Raw genomic sequence first — 19,520 nt, 5'->3', positions numbered from 1 at the left:
GGCTGGGGGTTAGCCAAAAACCCTAAAGTCAACGCCTAACACGCGTCGCCGGGTAGTCTATTCCCGTAAGAAAGACGAAGTCTACGTATTCAATATTGTAGCACTAAGAGCGTTAACTCTCTTAGCACAACGTCACATGCGGAACGGATTTAGATAATCCGCATGCTAGCCCGATTCAAACGGTAGTCGGTAAAGGCTCATCAAACCCGTTGATGGCTGAGGGTTTGCCAAAAATCCTATAAATACGAGAGTCACTGACGCATCAACTTCATTAGCTGGTCTCGTGACTTGAGCATCCAACGATATTCGAAACCCTAGGGTCAACGCCGGACAACGCGTAATTCTAGGTCGACGCCAGTCAACGCATTGCAATCAAACATCCAACGTAAGACATTCGAAACCCTAGGGTTAACGCCGGACAACGCGTAATCCTAGGTCAATGCCGGTCAACGCGTTGCAATCAAAAAGTCAACGTACGACGTTCAAAACCCTAGGGTCAACGCCGGTCAACGCCGATCAATGCGTTGCAATGAAAGAATCAATACTCCGAAAAGTATACGAGTATAATCTGCTTCTTAATACTCCGAAAAGTATACGAGTATAAACTGCTTCTTAATACTCCGAAAAGTATACGAGAATAAACTGCTTCTTAATACTCCAATAAGGTATACGAGTATAAACTATTCCCTCCTCTTCGTTGAGAAGTTTCTGGAGAATATTTTTCTAAAAAAAAAAGTATATTCTTAAGGATAACTTAACATAACTCCCAGGAGTGTATGAGTATAAACTGGACCTCCACGCTCCAACTCCTTAAGAGCTTAAACTGTGTAGACTCCAAAATACTTACGAGTATAAACTGTATTAAACGCCGGACAACACGTCACAATGAAGGTTCAAAGCCGTCAACCAATGGTCAATTCCGTGTTGAAACAACCAAATCGAGCTAAAAAAGCCAAGAAACCAAGAATCGACTTCAAATTCAAAATTCCGACAACGGTCAGACAATAAATGCAGCACCGGAACCCTCTCAAGCATTCGACAAAGCACCGAATAGCCTGGAGGACTGAAGGAATCAAGAATGGAAGTCACTCCAAATATCCAGTCGTAACCAATCGAAGGTGGGGACAATCATATCCAAAATATTCCAGACTCTTCTATAAAAGAACGAGGCTGAAATACTTTGGAGGGGGCATCTGTAGGCATATAAAATTGCTTATAGGTCCCTTAATACAGCTCGGCACAAACCGACAAACCATCAGGCGACGTATCTAAGCACGAACGTCAGTCCACAACACCAAAGCGAGTGACCGAATAACAGGAGCTCGCGATCTGTTCACAAGGAGAAAAAGTTGTAATTTTTGATTTTTCTTTATTCTTGATTTTCATTGTAACCGGATCTAAAAAAAAAAGACCGGATCTTTTGTAACGTAAAAACTGTTATTCAAGATAGTAATGACAATAATGAAGAAAGCAACGAATTTCCCCGCGAACAATTGTCTTTAGGATTTGCAAGGTTGGAAATTTTGGAGGCGAAGCTCTGCTGAATTCAAGACTCGAAACTTAAAAAAGATTGGAGCTTTGGGACTTCGGGGACTCACTCTTCCAGATCTGGTGCTCAGCGATTGTCAACGCCAAAAAAGGCAGGTGTTCGAGAGGACCGGATCTCAGATCTACGCAGACGTACTCCGGATCTAAGCTTGGTCTTAGATCCCGAGACTTGGACGATTGTTTCCTTGGTGAATCAATCCTCCCCGGCTATTATTTCCTTTGTGGAATAATACCCGTAGTACTGCCTAGATCTGACTGGATCTAGATCTCGCGGTGGTCCACGGATAAACCCCGGCGCAGGCAAAGAACCCACAAAAGCGAGTGACCGCAAAACAGGAGCTCGCGATTCGTTCAAGGAAAGTTGTAATTTTTATTTCTTTTTTGATCTCGTTGTAACCGGATCTTATAAAAAGACCGGATCTTTTGTAATAAAAAAAAACAGTTACTTAAGAGAACAATGACTTTAATGAAGAAAACGATTTTTCCCGCGAACATGGTGCACTCCATTAAATTGTATCTAAATAAAAATTAGGCTTAATTGTCTAACATGGTTGCGTGTTTTCTGAATAAAGTAAAGAATTCAATATGTCAAGGATACAATTGTACGAAAAATTACAAATAGAGTAAACAAATAATTCAGCCATTGGGATCTTTACTAATTCGGTTTTCACTAACCATAAAATAACCCAATAATCCCCAAGGTCATGTAGGGAACTATATTTAGAAGCTGAAAAAAACTACAATATCCTAAAACTACAAGAGAATACGTAACATTGACCAATCTATTTGCTGTGATGCATATTAAGTTAAATTAAAGACTAAATATGCACACATTAAGCTCTATTCATGAAATAAACCAGATGCTAAAAGACGAATTCATAAGTAAACCAATCAAAGATCAGAAAAAGATCAGGACTATTCCAAGGAATCAAAACCTCACTTTCCTCGAAGTCCACACCAGAGGCAAAGACAAGCAAAAAAAGACTAAATCCTCCATCACTTTACCTGAGCCAAAATTTCGATAAGAAAGCAAAAAAAGGAAAAAAAAACATCAAGAAAAATTACCAACTCTAGGATCTGTGTCGATGATGAGCTTCTCTTTAGATCCGACATCAGTGTTAGCCTCCATTTCCCCCTCTCTCTCTCTCTCTCTCTCTCTCTCTCTCTCTCTCTCTCTCTCGATGAATTAGGGTTAGGTGTTTAAGAGAGAGAGGATGAGGAGGGAAGATATTAAATGAGAAATTAATTAGAGGCGGAGCACGAACTTGTAAGTTTGACGGAGACGAAGAGACGGAGGGTTTTTCTCTAGGAGACGAATATGAAGAGGCGGTCTTGGGAAAAGAAGAAAAGGGAAATAACGGAGGAAACAAAGAGTCGGTCTTGAGATCCAACAAAATGTGTTTTTCGATATAGATGGATATTGGGAATTGAAGAAAGGATATTTAAGAAAGTAATTTTAAAAAAGCAGGAAGTTGCCAAGTGGCACTGATGCGGCATAAACATGTACCAAAAAGGTTACAAGTGCACAACCGTGTCAAGTTATAGTATTTAAGATATCGATCCCATGAGGAAGGTGTTTTGTAGGAGAAAATATAAAATCGGTGCTTATGTTGTGTGCGTGACAAATAGGAGTGATAAGTGAATGTGATTGTGAAGAGATTGAGAGAGTGAAAATGGTGTGTAAATAGATGCAAAGTGTAAGTGAGAGTGAGTTTGAAAAAGAATGAGTATGATCAATAAGGTGAGAAGGAAAAAATAAATAAAATCAAGAAACAAATAAAAAATCAAGAATGAAGAACAAAATTCAAAAATAAAAGAAAATACAAGAAATTAAATATGGTGGATTCAATTATAGATATGGATAATCTAAAATTGAACCCACTTCTTAGAAAAGGGTGATTCCCTAGAGGGTTCTAGCCTAAAGGCGAATCAAACAAAATAAAAATAAACAAAAAGAAAAACTAAACCCAAGAGGGTTCTAGCCTCAAGGTGAATAATATAAGAAATTAAAATCTAACTACAAAATAAATTACAAAATCTAAACTACAAATAAAATTGCAAGAATTAAATACACGAAAATAAATCTACTCTATAAGCATAAAATAAATCTAAGGCAAGAGGGTTCTAGCCTCTTGGCTATTTAACAAGAAAAATAAAATCTAATTACAAGCATGAAAATAAATCTAACTAATAAGCAATAAAAGAGAAATAAAAGAGAAAAAGGAAAGAAATGCAAACCTCTAAATAATTCTTCATCTCCATCTTCATCATCCAACAAAGAGAAGAAATATTTAAAGTGGTGAAAAAATTATTATTATTAATTGCAACTAAAGTTACAATTTTGGAAGGCCTTCTCAATTAAGAGTAGCCCTCCTCTCCAAAAGGAGTTACAAAAATTTTCACACCTCTAACCCCTCACTCTCTACCCCTATTTATAGTAAACATCAGTGAATGAGAGCCATTGGATCAAACTTGAGCCCCAAGACAAGCAAAATCAGCCATTGACGCGCGCTACAGTAATCTGGCATCGATGCAGGCATCGATGCAGGTATCGATGCAGGCATCGATGCCGAACCCCTCACTCTCTACCCCTATTTATAGTAAACATTAGTGAATGAGAGCCATTGGATCAAACTTGAGCCCCAAGACAAGCAAAATCAGCCATTGACGCGCGCTACAGTAATCTGGTATCGATGCCGGCATCGATGCAGGTATCGATGCCAGCATCGATGCCCACATCGATGCCGACATCGATGGTTTTGTTTTCTAACAACCAATTCTTCTGTGAAGTTCTGAAAATTTGGTTGTTGATTATTCTCCAAGAATCTAAGTTCATCAAGAAAGAGTTCTTCAAAATTTAATTCAAAGCAGCAAATGTTTAACACAGTTTTATTATTCTCAAGGACCTGATCTGCTTCTTCTAAAAACTCTAACTCTTCATCAAAAATTTCCTCAAAACTTAAATCACACTCTTCTTCTTCTTCTTCTTCTTCTGATCTTTCCTGAATGTAGTTTATTTCTAGAGGCTGATTATTTGGTTGGTCCCCTGGATTAAAAATGTTGAGATCAGCAGTCAAATTCCCAAAGGACAGCTTCATTTGACCAGTTCTACAGTTGATGAGAGCATTAGAAGTGGCTAAGAACGGTCGTCCTAAGATGACAGGTGTCTGTCCTTTGGGATTGGAAACAGGCTGTGTTTCCAAGACTACAAAATCTACTGGAAAAATAAAATCTCCAACCTTAATCAGAACATCCTCTAACTCACCCATAGGGACCTTGACAGATCTATCAGCCAACTGTAAGGTGCATTTGGTTGGGTTCAGTACACCTAGACCCAATTGCTGATAGACTGAATATGGAAGCAAATTGACACTGGCCCCTAAGTCTAAAAGCGCCTTATCAATGTGAGTATTACCAATGATACATGAAATGATGGGGGAACCTGGATCTTTACGTTTCAAAGGTATGGGATTTGACAGCATTTCACTGATATTGGCGGCTAAAAAGACTTTCTTTGGGACATTTATTCTCCTCTTCTTAGTGCACAATTCTTTTAAAAATTTAGCATAAGATGGAATTTGTTCAATTACATCTAAGAGAGGAATGTTGACCTTAACCTGCTTGAATGTCTCTAGGATTTTCTCCTCCTGAGGAGAGTGTTTCCTAGACCTGAGTCTATCTGGAAAGGGAGCAACCGGTCTAAATCTATCAAAAGCAGGCTCAGGTTCGGGTTCAGGTTCTTGGTCATCTGAGGGGAGTGATTGTTGAATAGATTCATCAGAAGGAGAAGGAGAAGGAATTTGTACAGGATCAAGAGTTTGACTTGGCGGAGTTCTCACTTGATTATCGACCTGTCTACCTGACCGAAGTGAATGGATTGCATTCACTTGAGCTTCATAGGATGAACTGCATCCTGTGTTATTAGGGTTGACCACGGGTTGACTCGGAAATTTTCCTTTCTCTCTTTCACTCACGGCACTAGCTAGTTGACCAAGTTGGGATTCTAATCTAGCTATAGCTTGAGTGTTGGAGTTGAGCATTTGTCCGGTTGATTGCATGAAGGAATTCAACGTGCTAGATGTTTGAGTCAACATATTCGTGGTTTGAGTAGAGGCCTTAATTATGGTTTCTAAACCCCTTTCCAAGACATTGAGACGTTTATCTTGATCTGGATTGTGAGGAGTTTGAATTACAGCTTGATGAGGAGGAGACTGATTTTGATACGGCAGATTGGGTTGTTGAAATTGTGAATGAGAATTGAATGGAACTGTGTTTCCCCTAGGAAAATGTTGGGTCGAAGCGGGAGTGAAATTTTGAGTTCCGGGAGAATTTCCTAGATTCCATGCAAAGTTGGGATGATTTCTCCAACCTGGATTGTAGGTTGGAGAAAATGGATCATTTCTAGGGTGCTGGAATGCAGCGTTCATCTGTTCTATTGCGTTGTTATTTCCTAGGAGAGGGCATTCCTCTGAAACGTGGGTAGGAGACTGACAATTATGACATCCTGGGAAAGAAACATGATTGAGTTGAGCTGGAGCTCGTTCCTTAATTTCTAAGGCTTCTAACCTCCGCAGAATTGTCGCCATCTTCGCTTCAGAAGCAATGTTTGACTCCAAGGAAAGACCACTAGACTTAGAATGGGGAACTGATGAAACCCTGTCATCGCACTGTTCCCATTGCATTGTTTTTTCAGAAAGACTCTCCAAAAACTCCCAAGCTTCATCAGCATTTTTCCTCATAAAATCCCCGTGGCACATTGATTCTAAGGAAGTTTTTGCAGAATAATCTAATCCCTCATAAATTATTTGGCACAATCGCCATTTCTCTAAACCGTGATGAGGACATTGGATGAGAAGATCTTTAAATCGGTCAAAATACTTCCAAAAAGGTTCTCCCGGGATAATTTTAAAGTTTTGAATGCTGTTCCTAAGCTTTACCGTTTTATGAATAGGAAAAAATTTCTTAAGAAAAATGGTGACAAATTCATCCCAAGTTGAGATGGAATTTGTTGGTAAGCTGTACAGCCATTTTTTAGCTTTATCCTTAAGAGCAAATGGAATAAATCTAAGCTTAACCGCATCTTCATTTGATTCTCTTATTTTAATCATAATACACACTTCCTCAAATTCCGAGATAAAAATATATGCATCTTCTGTTTCATTTCCAAGGAATTTGGGAAGCATGTTTATGTAATGCGGTCTAAGCTCAAAATTTATTCTATTTGTTTCGGGGATCCTAATGCAAGAGGGGATTGCATTCCTAATGTGATAGCACATATCATGAAGAACGGGTGGATTAGGATGCTCCATTTCTATGATTGGTTCAAAACGAATTAATCGATGTGTATTATCCCTAATCCATGATTGCATACACCAAAACTATTTCTTTTTATACTTTTTTTGAGAAAAATAAAAGTTAGTTTTTTTTTTAAGAAGAAAATGGAAAAACCTAACTAAAACAAATCAAAATCAATCACTTTTCAATCACTCTAACTCTAGGGTTAAGCCTAACTCAACTAGACTAGCTCCTAACCAAAAATTCCTTAAGTGAAAAGATAAAAGTTTTACCCGGGTAGTTAGCCAGGTAAGGATAGTACTAGAGGGTGATCAAAGATCAATTAAGTACCTCTTTCCTTGCGGAGCGCTTTACGCAACCCCTAAACCTTGCCTTAGACACCAACTAATCTGAGAAAACTTAAACCGGTTCACTTAAGGATTTCTTGTTCCTTATTGAGCTCGAATCCTTAGGGGCCAACGTCTAATGAGTTTTATTAGGCTTGGGTGGTGTAGTGAGGAATTAGTGATTTTTAGGCTAAGGGAAGGGTGATGAAATCTCTCACATTATCTTGAATATTAGGTTTTGCCCTTAAAAATATTTTTATGTGTGTGTCAAATCAAGATGCTCAAATCACTTGGTGAATTCCTACACTATATGAAATGCAACCCTATGAATTAAAAGCAACTAAAAAGGATGGAAAAGACAAATCTTTTTTTTTAATTAGGGTTAACAATCAAACAAATGAGAAGGGGGGATTTGTTTGAATTTATTATCTTGTTAGTAAATGTCAAAGTGAAGGGTGAATTTTATTATCAACGGAAATAAAATCTTTTTTTTTTAAGATCCTAATTGTCACTAATTGTGAGAAACTAACTAAAGGTGTGGAATTGAAAATATAAGGAAGAAGACTTACCACAAGCGAATATCCAATTCCTCAATCTCCAATTCTTGATCTTTAATCTCCAAGTAGTTCTTTCACAATAAACACACAAGTTAAAGAACCAAAATAATTAAAACCTACTTAAGCACCTTCCCCGGCAACGGCGCCAAAAACTTGATGCGGCATAAACATGTACCAAAAAGGTTGCAAGTGCACAACCGTGTCAAGTTATAGTATTTAAGATATCGATCCCACGAGGAAGGTGTTTTGTAGGAGAAAATATAAAATCGGTGCTTATGTTGTGTGCGTGACAAATAGGAGTGATAAGTGAATGTGATTGTGAAGAGATTGAGAGAGTGAAAATGGTGTGTAAATAGATGCAAAGTGTAAGTGAGAGTGGGTTTGAAAAAGAATGAGTATGATCAATAAGGTGAGAAGGAAAAATGAATAAAAAAAAAGAAACAAATGAAAAAAAAATACAAGAAATTAAGATGGTGGATTCAATTATAGATATGGGTAATCTAAAATTGAACCCACTTCTTAGAAAATGGTGATTCCCTAGAGGGTTCTAGCCTAAAGGCGAATCAAACAAAATAAAAATAAACAAAAAGAAAAACTAAACCCAAGAGGGTTCTAGCCTCAAGGTGAATACTATAAGAAATTAAAATCTAACTACAAAATAAATTGCAAAATCTAAACTACAAATAAAATTGCAAGAATTAAATGCACGAAAATAAATCTACTCTATAAGCATAAAATAAATCTAAGGCAAGAGGGTTCTAGCCTCAAGGTGAATAATATAAGAAATTAAAATCTAACTACAAAATAAATTACAAAATCTAAACTACAAATAAAATTGCAAGAATTAAATACACGAAAATAAATCTACTCTATAAGCATAAAATAAATCTAAGGCAAGAGGGTTCTAGCCTCTTGGCTATTTAACAAGAAAATAAAATCTAATTACAAGCATGAAAATAAATCTAACTAATAAGCAATAAAAGAGAAATAAAAGAGAAAAAGGAAAGAAATGCAAACCTCTAAATAATTCTTCATCTCCATCTTCATCATCCAACAAAGAGAAGAAATATTTAAAGTGGTGAAAAAATTATTATTATTAATTGCAACTAAATTTATAATTTTGGAAGGCCTTCTTAATTAAGAGTAGCCCTCCTCTCCAAAAGGAGTTACAAAAATTTTTACACTTCTAACCCCTCACTCTCTACCCCTATTTATAGTAAACATTAGTGAATGAGAGCCATTGGATCAAACTTGAGCCCCAAGACAAGCAAAATCAGCCATTGACGCGCGCTACAGTAATCTGGTATCGATGCCGGCATCGATGCAGGTATCGATCGATGCAGGTATCGATGCCAGCATCGATGCCCACATCGATGCCGACATCGATGCCCACTATTTCTAAATTCTGATTTCACAGATAGCTTCGTCTCGTCGAGATAGGCGATTTTCATATATTATATGTTAAATTCCGCCTTCCGGATTAGAAGATATCGTCGTTTCTTTGTGGCCCACCATTTTGAATATGATTTCTTTTAATATTGGACTTTTTGATTTTCTCCGGCTTCTACAGGCTACACGACTTGATTCTGGGCTTTTGGATAATTTGGAAATTAATTTTCCAATGTGCTTCTTTGCTTCATTTCTTCATTTAATCAATGGGTTTTTGTTGAGAGATGAGAGTTTGAGATTTATTCTTCATTAACCTGCAATTAAAAGATAAAAATAATTATTAGTAGTATATTTATTCATATAAAATAGATAATAAGGGTATAAAATTGTAATAAAATGTGATTATCAGGCACACACTATTTGCCAGGTGTACTATTTGCCAAGTGGTGTTTTTAAGGGTAAGAGTTTTTAGTAATAGTATATAGATATATCTTGGACACTTGGTAAAGGTGATAAGATAAGATTTTCGGAAGACAAATGGCTTAGTTGCAACACTTTAGCTAGTCTCTTTCCTTTATTACACGAGCTTTCATTCTCTTCAAATGTTTCCATACATAGCCAATGCAATTTACATGATCATCAATGGCACTGGCGGACCCTTATTGAAAAGAAGTATTTTCTCTATATATATATCCACTAAAACAGATCTCTTGAAGTTAATTGGCTCCAGAAGTATCTCATATATACCAGATAAACCACACTAGTCTCTTACAGCAAATGGAGTTTACTCAGTCAAAACATTATATACCTTCTTAAATTCTAGAGGAATATTATCTTCATACTTTAAACTTACTTGGAATTCAATTCTCCCAAGCAAAGTTTGGATCTTCACTTGGTTATTGGCTTTAGATAGACTGCATACCAAAGATAACCTCACTACCAAAGGTTGGACAGGAGATCCAAAATATTCATTGTGTGGATTGTACTCAGAAACAAGAGATCACCTTTTCTTCTCTTGCTCTTTAACAATTCAGGTATGGAGACACTTCATGGATTATTATCTCCCCTTCCATTAGCCTACATCTCTGTACGAGTTTCTTCAAACCCTAGAGAAACTGACTAGCATCAAAGGCAGCTTATGGCGTATCATTTTCTCATCAGTTTGTTGGAGCTTATGGCTTTCAAAATAAGTTCCTATTTGATAAAAATAAGTTTCTTCTACTCTACTATTTATTAACTATGCTAATTCTAGATTAACTGATTGGTCAGGTGTTGGTAGTGGATCAAATGAGCAGCGTGTATCAGCAATTCTAGAGGAAAATTCCATACCCAGGAGCAGTGTCTGAGAGGATCGTGGACTTTTGGGAGCACGATGAAAGTTATGAAAGTTTTATCAGTCTTGTATAAACAACCGATACTTAGTCTTATGTGAAAGTACCCTAGAGGCGGGTAAATAGGGTTAATGCTAATCTAATTAGATATTAATGCTAATTAAAATATATTAACAAATATATCCTAGCAAGATGATATATAATGAATTATTTGCAAGGATATGTAAACTAAGGGCAAATAAACATGTAAACATATTAGACAATATAAACACGATATTGGGCAAATGAACAATGCAAACACAAGAAAATGATCACGGAGTTCAGTCCTTCAGACCTACGTCTCCGTTCCCCACTCCTGGGGAGAATCCACTATCACAATAGGTTTTTGACATTTACCCAAAAATGTTCACAATCGGTTTTCAACGCCGACAAACATTTACAATACACATAATGTAAATACACATTATACCCTTTAAGTATTGGCCTAGCCTGTATACTCCTCCTCATGTGCTCGGATTTACAACATCTCTCTAGGCTTTATAACCGACATCACTCCTCTTGGAATCAACCTCGTCTCTCACCACACACTCCTCTCAGTGTACAAGTGTAATACAATATGAATTTCACAATAAGGCTCAAATACAAATGTTTGTTCTCTACAATGGATGAGAACGCAATTAAGCTCACACTCACAATATCACCCACCACAACCCAAATATATAGTATATGAAATACTAAAAACTGAATAGGGATGTGTGTGATAAATGAGTACAAATAAAATCTAACTCAAGAATAAACTAGCAATAATATAGATTGTGTGTGATAAATGAGTACAAATAAAATCTAACTCAAGAATAAACTAGCAATAATATAGATATGAAAATCAAGAATAAATGCTAGATAAAAGAGTTACTAACTCAAGAATAAACTAGCAATAATATAGATATGAAAATCAAGAATAAATGCTAGATAAAAGAGTTAATAAAAAACTTCTCTATAAACACAAAGAATAAATGCTAAATAATTGAGGATGAATTCCTCAAACAACATTGTAAGCTCCTCTTTGTAAAAACAAACACACACTTGAAACAAAACTTAAGCAAACTTTAAACTCTTTTAAAACTTGTTTGAAACTCCCTTAGTTAGTTGCAAATGGTTATGACAAAGGGATATTTATTGGGTGAAAGAAATCAGCTCAAGAAATCACCAAAAACACCCTAATACATTAAAATAATAAAAAACTAGAAACTAATCGTTACTGTGCAACGGCTAGTTCATAAGTCGACTTATGTCTTATGAATTGACTTACTTTAGTTGTAAGTCGACTCAACAGACAAAAACAGCAAACAGGAAAACAGTTGATAAATCGACTTGCAATAATTTTAAGTCGGCTTAGCAGATAAAATATGTAATTCCAGAGCAGTTCATAAGTCGACTTGTCTTACCCTATAAGTCGACTTATGAATATGCACAAGGACAGTGCATGTTTAAAACCTGACTTTTGAAGTGTTTAAAAATAGTAAATAAATTATAAAAAATGTAAAACTTTGAGAAAAGTTTATAAACATGATTATAAACATGTTGGAAAATGAAATTTTTAATTTGTATTTACCATTTGTAAAAACACTGTATTTTGCAAAAGCAGTAAAATACATGTTTGTGTAAACATGTGATTTTTGATATTTGACTCAAAACAAGTTTTTAAAACTTGTGAAATGTTTTTATGGACTTAATAAAAGATGTATATATATATATATATATATATATATATAAATATAACAAAAAAGTATATATATAATATATATATATATAGTAAGGACTCCTATCAAACTTAAGTGGATATGTAATAGTGTGTCCACCAAACTTTATATCCACTCATTTAACATATAAAAAGTCACTTCATATCATGCAAGGATCCCTAGGAAACATCGCAAGGCGTTTAAAAAGTTTGGGGTGGATGTCCACTTAAGCGTGGACACAAGTTTTGTTTCTATATATATATATATATATATATATATATATATATATATATATATATATATATATATATATATATATATATATATATATTATAATATAATATATATATATATATATATATATATAATATATATATATATATTTATATATATATAATACCAACTGTGACGCCCCTGTTTTCACTCATGGCTGCAGTCCAAGGTGAACCCAGAGATGTCAAACCTGCCATGCACCCACACTGTACAACAACAAGTTTTACTAATTAATCACAGTAATATCCTCTAGTGGGGTCAAATAAAAGCGTAGGTACAAAACAGGTAAAGAAGTAGAACGACAATAATAGACATGATAAAGAAGATGATATCTCATAAATAAAGGTCATGTCTCAACTGAAAATAAACTGAAATACATTTGGAGTCTGCAATAACATACGATGTCTCAACATGAATCAAAACGGAAAGTCGAACTAAGGCTCATTGCCTTTACAAAATGGAAATAAACTCTAAGTCTGAATAAAATTTTAAAACTACAGTGGAGTTTCTACAAGTAAAAATACACGACAGCGACTATGCCAGAACTCCGTCACCCTGTGGCTCTCCGGAACTCCGAGCTACCTGAAAGGGTATTTTTAAAAGAAAAAGAAACGACAACAAGAACGTCAGAGCGCTACAGCAAGATTACCTCCATCCGCCCCCAGGGGAAGGGCTGCTAGATGGAGTGGAGACTCTATCTATTAAGCATAGTCTACCTAAATTCATTTTTCCCGTATCTAAGTGGGATTAACATTTAGAATATATATAGTCCAAAACATAACATATTTATATAGAATTTGCATAAAAACACCTATGTTTTGAGAAAAATCATAAATATATGTGTGTGAAGACTTGAGCTTGAAGAATTGCACACAATATATATAAATCCTATACGAAGTGTGCCCAAGGTAGAATGAGAAGCTAGCTAGCTTGTATCTTTAACTTGATAATAGCTTCATTTTAGATATAATACACCTGGATATAACATAAACAAACACAAAACACTAGAATCAATATTAGTCATAAAGTGTTTATAAAATCATCATCAAAATAAAAAGGCCAACATTATGTTCTATCTCTTGTGTGTTAGATAATAGAACATCTAGTTTCTATCTACTATATGTATAGCTGGCTTTTGTTCTTCTTTATATATATGTTTACGATGAATGACGACAAGGCTCACTCTTCATCTTTATGGGTCTTTGGAAGAAGAAGGTTATGTATCACTAGTTTTAGAAACTTTATTTTCTATCTTCTAACTACAATTCGTAACCTAATTTTTATAACTACATAATGTGTACTTCTTTTGGTTTTTTAATGAATAGGGTATATCCCTTGTTTTTCTCTCAAAAAAAAACCTTCCTAATTCTTTCCTTCCCTTCTTAAAAGTATCTTTCCAAACTATGGACTAGAATTGCATGGTGAGAAGGTAGCTAACAACTTGTCATAAGCCTTTATAGAAAGCCTACTTTGCTAAATAATGGCTCTTGCTTAAGGAGGTTAAATCTTCTTTAGGAATTACAAAAAACACCTTCAAATAAATTTTGAGATTTTCAAAATAAATCCATCTTTGATTATTACCAGCCTCTCAAATATTATCTAATGAAGGATAACATCGCACAAATAACCATGTACATATGTTTTTTTGTTAATTGCCATATATAATTCAATAATCATGTCTATAAATTATGCACTGAATTCAAGAAGTTACTGAATCTCAAGAGTCCAAGACTCTAGAACGACTATCATTTTTCATGTGGGTTATGAGAAGTGTGTGTGTGTGTCATCTCTATGCCATATGTGTGGCATCTCTATGTCATACATATGTATGGCTATATTGCATAGAGAAACATGTGACGTAGAGAATCATCTTTACCCATCTATGTGAATTATGGATGAAGGCTGGTGTGTGTGTCATCTCTATGTCATATGTGTGTCATCTCTATGTCATACATATATATGGCTATCTTGCATAGAGAAACATGTGACATAGAGAATCATCTTTACCCATCTATGTGAATTATGGATGAAGGCTGGTGTCTCCTTACAGATGGTACAATATATATATATATATGAGATGAGGAGGGAGGTTATGACTTGGAATATGAATAGGTTGATGAGATTAATGTAAGCTTAATGGAGGGGTCATTAAAAATAAATAAATTTTAATATTCATGGATAATTAATAAGAGGGTTATGGCATGAATTTGAATGATTACACTTTGGTGATTTGCATGAAATTTTGAGGGCAATTTGTTGATTGTGCATGCAATTTTGAGGGTATTTTTAGGAAAAAAAGTTTTAACATTCTTCACACTTTTAGAATAGTATTAGATTAGATTTGCTACTTTATATTTATGGTAATTTCATTCTTATTAGAAGTTTACTTTATAAGCCGTAGAGGCAATACTCTTTTATTAATAAATTCCTTTTTTAAAATTTCTTCGTGGATTTGAAGTTTTTCATAAATTTAAAGATTATTTTTTTGGATTGATAGGATGCGCGTTTCGTGAATTCCGGGTTTGAACTCCCGCATTGAACCAGAACCATATTTGGGTTCTTTAAGTCTCTTAAAATTAGTGTAAAAGAAAGTAAATTGTAAGTGGATCGATATAATCGTGAGCGTAATAACATACAACCAGTGGCGGAGCCACATTAGCCTTGCCCTGGGCAGTTGCCCAGGGCAAGATTTGAAAATATATATAACATCGTCGGTATATAATTTGAGCTGAATTCATAGAATGTTTGGAATTAGTTTATAGTTAACTGTAGAGATTATGTCAAGGACTAAGAAAGAGAATTTATTACGATAATTAATCATTTATGATGCGTAATTAAATTGGCACACAACCCTAAAAAATTACTCTCGGATGAGTCTAGCAGTGTCGATACATAATTAAGGAGGAGGTTTTCTTTTTTTTCCCTGAGGAAGTTGAGGGCGGCAAACATGTCGACGATGTAGAGGAAGGCATTGTAATGCACTCGTGAGGTCTTTTAGACAACCTTTATTTTTCGCCCAGGGTAAAAAATAATCCTGGCTACGCCACTGCATACAACTTGTAAAGTATAAACACAAGTAAAAAATAAGGTATCATTGACGGAAAATTCCGTCTAAGATACTCAAAATTCAGTCTAGGATGTGTATTCTAGACGGAATTCTGTCTAGAATACGTGTCTAGGAAGTTTCCGTCTAGGATGTAGTATTCTAGACGAAAATTTCGTCTAAAATACATCCTAGACGGAATATTCTAGACGGAATTCAAAACCATCTAGAATACATCCTAGACGGAATATTCTAGACCGAAATTCCGTCTAGAATACTTCATCCTAGCCGGAAAAAATTTCCGTCTAGGATGAGTATTCTAGACAAAAATTTTCGTTTAGGATACTCATCCTAGACGGAAGGATGTTTTTTAATTTTTTTAATTTTTTTTAAAAAAAAGAAGCTATCCTAGACGGAATTTGAGCATCCTAGACGGAATTTCCGTCTAGGATGCTATGCTACAGTAGGTTTTTATTTTTTTTTTATTTTTTTTTTTTGCAGAATCTACTTTGAGTGTATGTACACAATATTGAACAATAAATTATATTCATATCCAACACAATCTAATTATATTCTAATATCAAATTTTATTATATTCAAATAATACATTCACCAAAATAGTAGAGAGATACATAAATTGTTTATAAACTTTTACATAAATTATTTACAATGGCTATGACACTGCAGAAGGTTCTTCAACTCCTTCCCTATACATTTACTCAGGCCCTCTTCTTCTCCTTCTTCACCTTCTTCCTCATCATTCTGAGCGTAAGCAAGAACTGAAATTTAAGCTCCTGTAAACACTCGATTTTCATATCAAAAATCTTACCTAAAATTCTACACTTCACTATAACTTGCACTTACCGACTTATAGAATTCATCTGAGAAGCCAGACATGACTCTACACACACCTTGAAACTCTTCAGCATCAGGGTTGTAGCACGCCATAAGGAAAGGGCTGTACCTGTACCGTGGCAGTCAGAGAAACAAAATCATTTTGATGGGAGAAACCATTAGATCAAAGGAAAACATTAAGAAGGAAGGGAAGCCTATTATCTGTACCATCCCGCTTTTCTTCCATTCCCATACCAAGCGCCAATGGGTACCAAATCAAGACTGTCACCCAATTCTTCAATATAGTCACGTTTGACCTGATGAGAAATTATGGAACATCAGACCAGAAGAAGTTTGATCAAGCGGGATGTTCGTCTTATCTCAAATTAGATGTACCTTTAACCAGGCATCAGTGCGCTTTGATGCACAATATCCAGCATCAATATCTAGAGTTTTTGCCATTATTCCTTCACATGACGATTTACATGCATCTTCAAAAAAGGTGTTTATATCGGTTACTGTGCTTTCATTACTCAAATATGCTTCATCTGCTTCCACCTATACAACAGCAGAGGGAGAGAAATACAATAAAGATTTTATGTTAGCATCATCAATGTGAAAGTAATCGTGAAGACGAAGAAAAAATTATTGTGCATTGATGTTCATTCAGTTTTTGGGCAGTAATTAGTCTTGTAATTGCAGAAATAAAAAGGGACAAGTGAAGCAGTATTATAGACTTAGACTTAATTAACAGGTGATATCAAGAAGTAGGAGAGATGCAATAGATTAAGAAATATGTCATCTGCGCACAGGCAAAATGACAAACATGCGGGAATTCTTGCATCAGAATTGTGAAATGAAATTCACACGTTGTATATGAAGTATAACAAAGGGTGGATGGAGAAGTAGGACTTCTACATCAGAGAATTATATTTCTTTTCTCAGCATATTCAACTAATAATTTTGAGTATTTCCCTGTCTAGGGAGTAGATAAAGAATTTAGAGTAAAAAGGAAGAAATGATGAAAGACATTTATCAAGACATAACAAAAGAGGTGTAAGACCTCCTAAAATAATTGTTTTGACAATCTATTTCCAATTACAGCTAAGAGGTCAGGATTTTGACCTTATTTCCAATTACAGCTTGTTCAAAGAAAAAAGAGTGACAGACTGACAGCTATGAAGCACGGACACGGACACGGCGACACGGACAAGGACACGGACACGATAAAACCCAAAAAAATAGGACACGGCTAGATTTTTTTTAATATTATTATTATATATAGATAAATTTATAAAATTCAAACAACAAACTAAAATGTAATCCTCAAACACAAAATACTATGCTACTAACAAGTCTAACATTGCAAACAAATAAAAATTCAGATAGAGAGAGGATTCAGAGAGAGAACGAGATCGTGAGAGGGGGAGAGAGAGATGAGAGGCTGTCGCTCGATCGATAGGTCTAGGGTTTGGGTTTTTTTGATGGTATAGGGGTATTTCGGGTGAATTCGCGTGTCGAGAATGAATCGGGCAGAATTCGGCGAGTCGAGAACGTGTCGAGACGCGTGTCGGGGGCGTTGATGCGTGTCGGGGGCGTTGACCATGTGTTGACGGCGTGTCGAACGCGTGTCGCATCCGACACGCGTCGGACACGGACTCGGGGTCAAGAATGGAGTGTCAGCTTCTACTTCCATTAACTTGGTCAAAACTAACAACTGAGTAGTCTTGCAGGTAGGATGAATATCTCACCGATCTGAATGAAATTGATTTTTGTTCCTTCCATGATTTTGCCAAGAATGCATGTAAATCAAACCTCCATCCCAAAATGCCTCTTCACTCTTTGTAGAGGCACTTCACAAACATAAATCACAAAGTAAAGATCAATTTCATTCAGATAAACTCACCTTTGTAGAGGCACTTCACAAACATAAATCACAAAGTAAAGATCAATTTCATTCAGATAAACTCACACAAGCATTTTAACTCACAAACATAAATCACAAAGTAAAGATCAATTTCATTCAGATAAACTCACACAAGCATTTTAACAAACCGTCGGCATGCATTTCTCAATTTAAACACAAACTCACAGCCACAGCTAGAATTCAACATTCGACAGCTAGAATTCAACATTCCACAGCGTAGTCAAGTAACTATATGTAATAAAAAAAATCCCCCAAAATTGCACCTACTTTCAAACTAACTGCTCGTCTGCAAACTAGATCATTAACCAAAGGCGAACACCCAACAATTAGGGGTGAGAACCCAATCAAATGCTCACAATAACAAACCTTGCCCAAAATTAAAAAAAAATTACACCCAAAAAACTCGAAAGTTATGACTAAAGCCTTCAATTTCCAAATATGAAACAGAAGAAGATCAAAAACTTTCTTTGATCGGGGATCAAAAAGCTCAACTCACAGTGTGTTAGTGTGCTGGATGTCAGCTTCTAGAACTTTGAGCGAATCCTTGAACGACTTCCTTGCAAACAAACAAGGTAGGATGAATATTTCACCGATGTGGTGCTCACCCTAACTGCTTCTCTCGTCATCTCTTCTCTCTCTCTCTCTCTAGTTTTTTTCTAGTTTTTCTCCGTCTAGAATGTTTTATTCTAGACGGAAAATTTCCGTCTAGTTTAATACATTCTAGACGGAAAAAATTTCGTCTAGAATATCCCGTCTAGAATACGTGATTTTCTACTAGTGAAATGAGTGTTTAATAAACAAGCGAATCTAATTATCATATGGTTCAATTCTATTTATTTATGAACTGAATACCAAATATTAGTTATTTACTGTTGAAACAATACCGAACTAAACGTAACTGATTAGTCTAGTTCATTTCCACCTGTAGTTGCAAGTCAAAATTTGCAACCGATAGCAAGAGAGCTATCGGCTTACTGCACCGATCTCTGAAATCCACGAATGTCCTTTTTCTTTTTTCTTTTTTAATCATAATCATAATCTACGTAATATCTCCTCCATTTGATGACTCAACCCTCATTTTTTAGAAATTATTATCTAAAGTGATTAAAAGAGAGCGAATGGAAGAGCCATAGTAACAGTTGCCTTTAATTAGTACACATGGCCCCGCCGGCCCTAAGGTAATATTATATTCATTTTAATTTTATTTACTCATCACAGGACTTCATGGTTCCTCTTGCCACGATTATTGCGACGCAAA

The 19,520-nt window shown here is 35.5% G+C and overlaps 1 protein-coding gene across 1 annotated transcript; it reads right to left on the bottom strand.

Moving 5' to 3' along the window:
• On the bottom strand, nt 16,116-18,732 carry LOC109843118 (DNA ligase 6-like). Its single transcript, XM_020412054.1, has 5 exons — nt 18,530-18,732; nt 16,732-16,893; nt 16,564-16,652; nt 16,366-16,465; nt 16,116-16,263 (listed from the first exon to the last, which is right to left on the bottom strand). The coding sequence occupies exons 2-5, from the start codon at nt 16,795-16,797 to the stop codon at nt 16,162-16,164; spliced, it is 357 nt and encodes a 118-aa protein (XP_020267643.1). The 5' UTR covers nt 16,798-16,893; nt 18,530-18,732; the 3' UTR covers nt 16,116-16,161.

Source organism: Asparagus officinalis, chromosome 1, assembly GCF_001876935.1.
Source record: "Asparagus officinalis chromosome 1, Aspof.V1, whole genome shotgun sequence".
NCBI lineage: Eukaryota > Viridiplantae > Streptophyta > Magnoliopsida > Asparagales > Asparagaceae > Asparagus > Asparagus officinalis.
The sequence above is the reverse complement of the archived record's forward strand: the minus strand, read 5'-3'. Positions and strand labels throughout refer to the sequence as shown.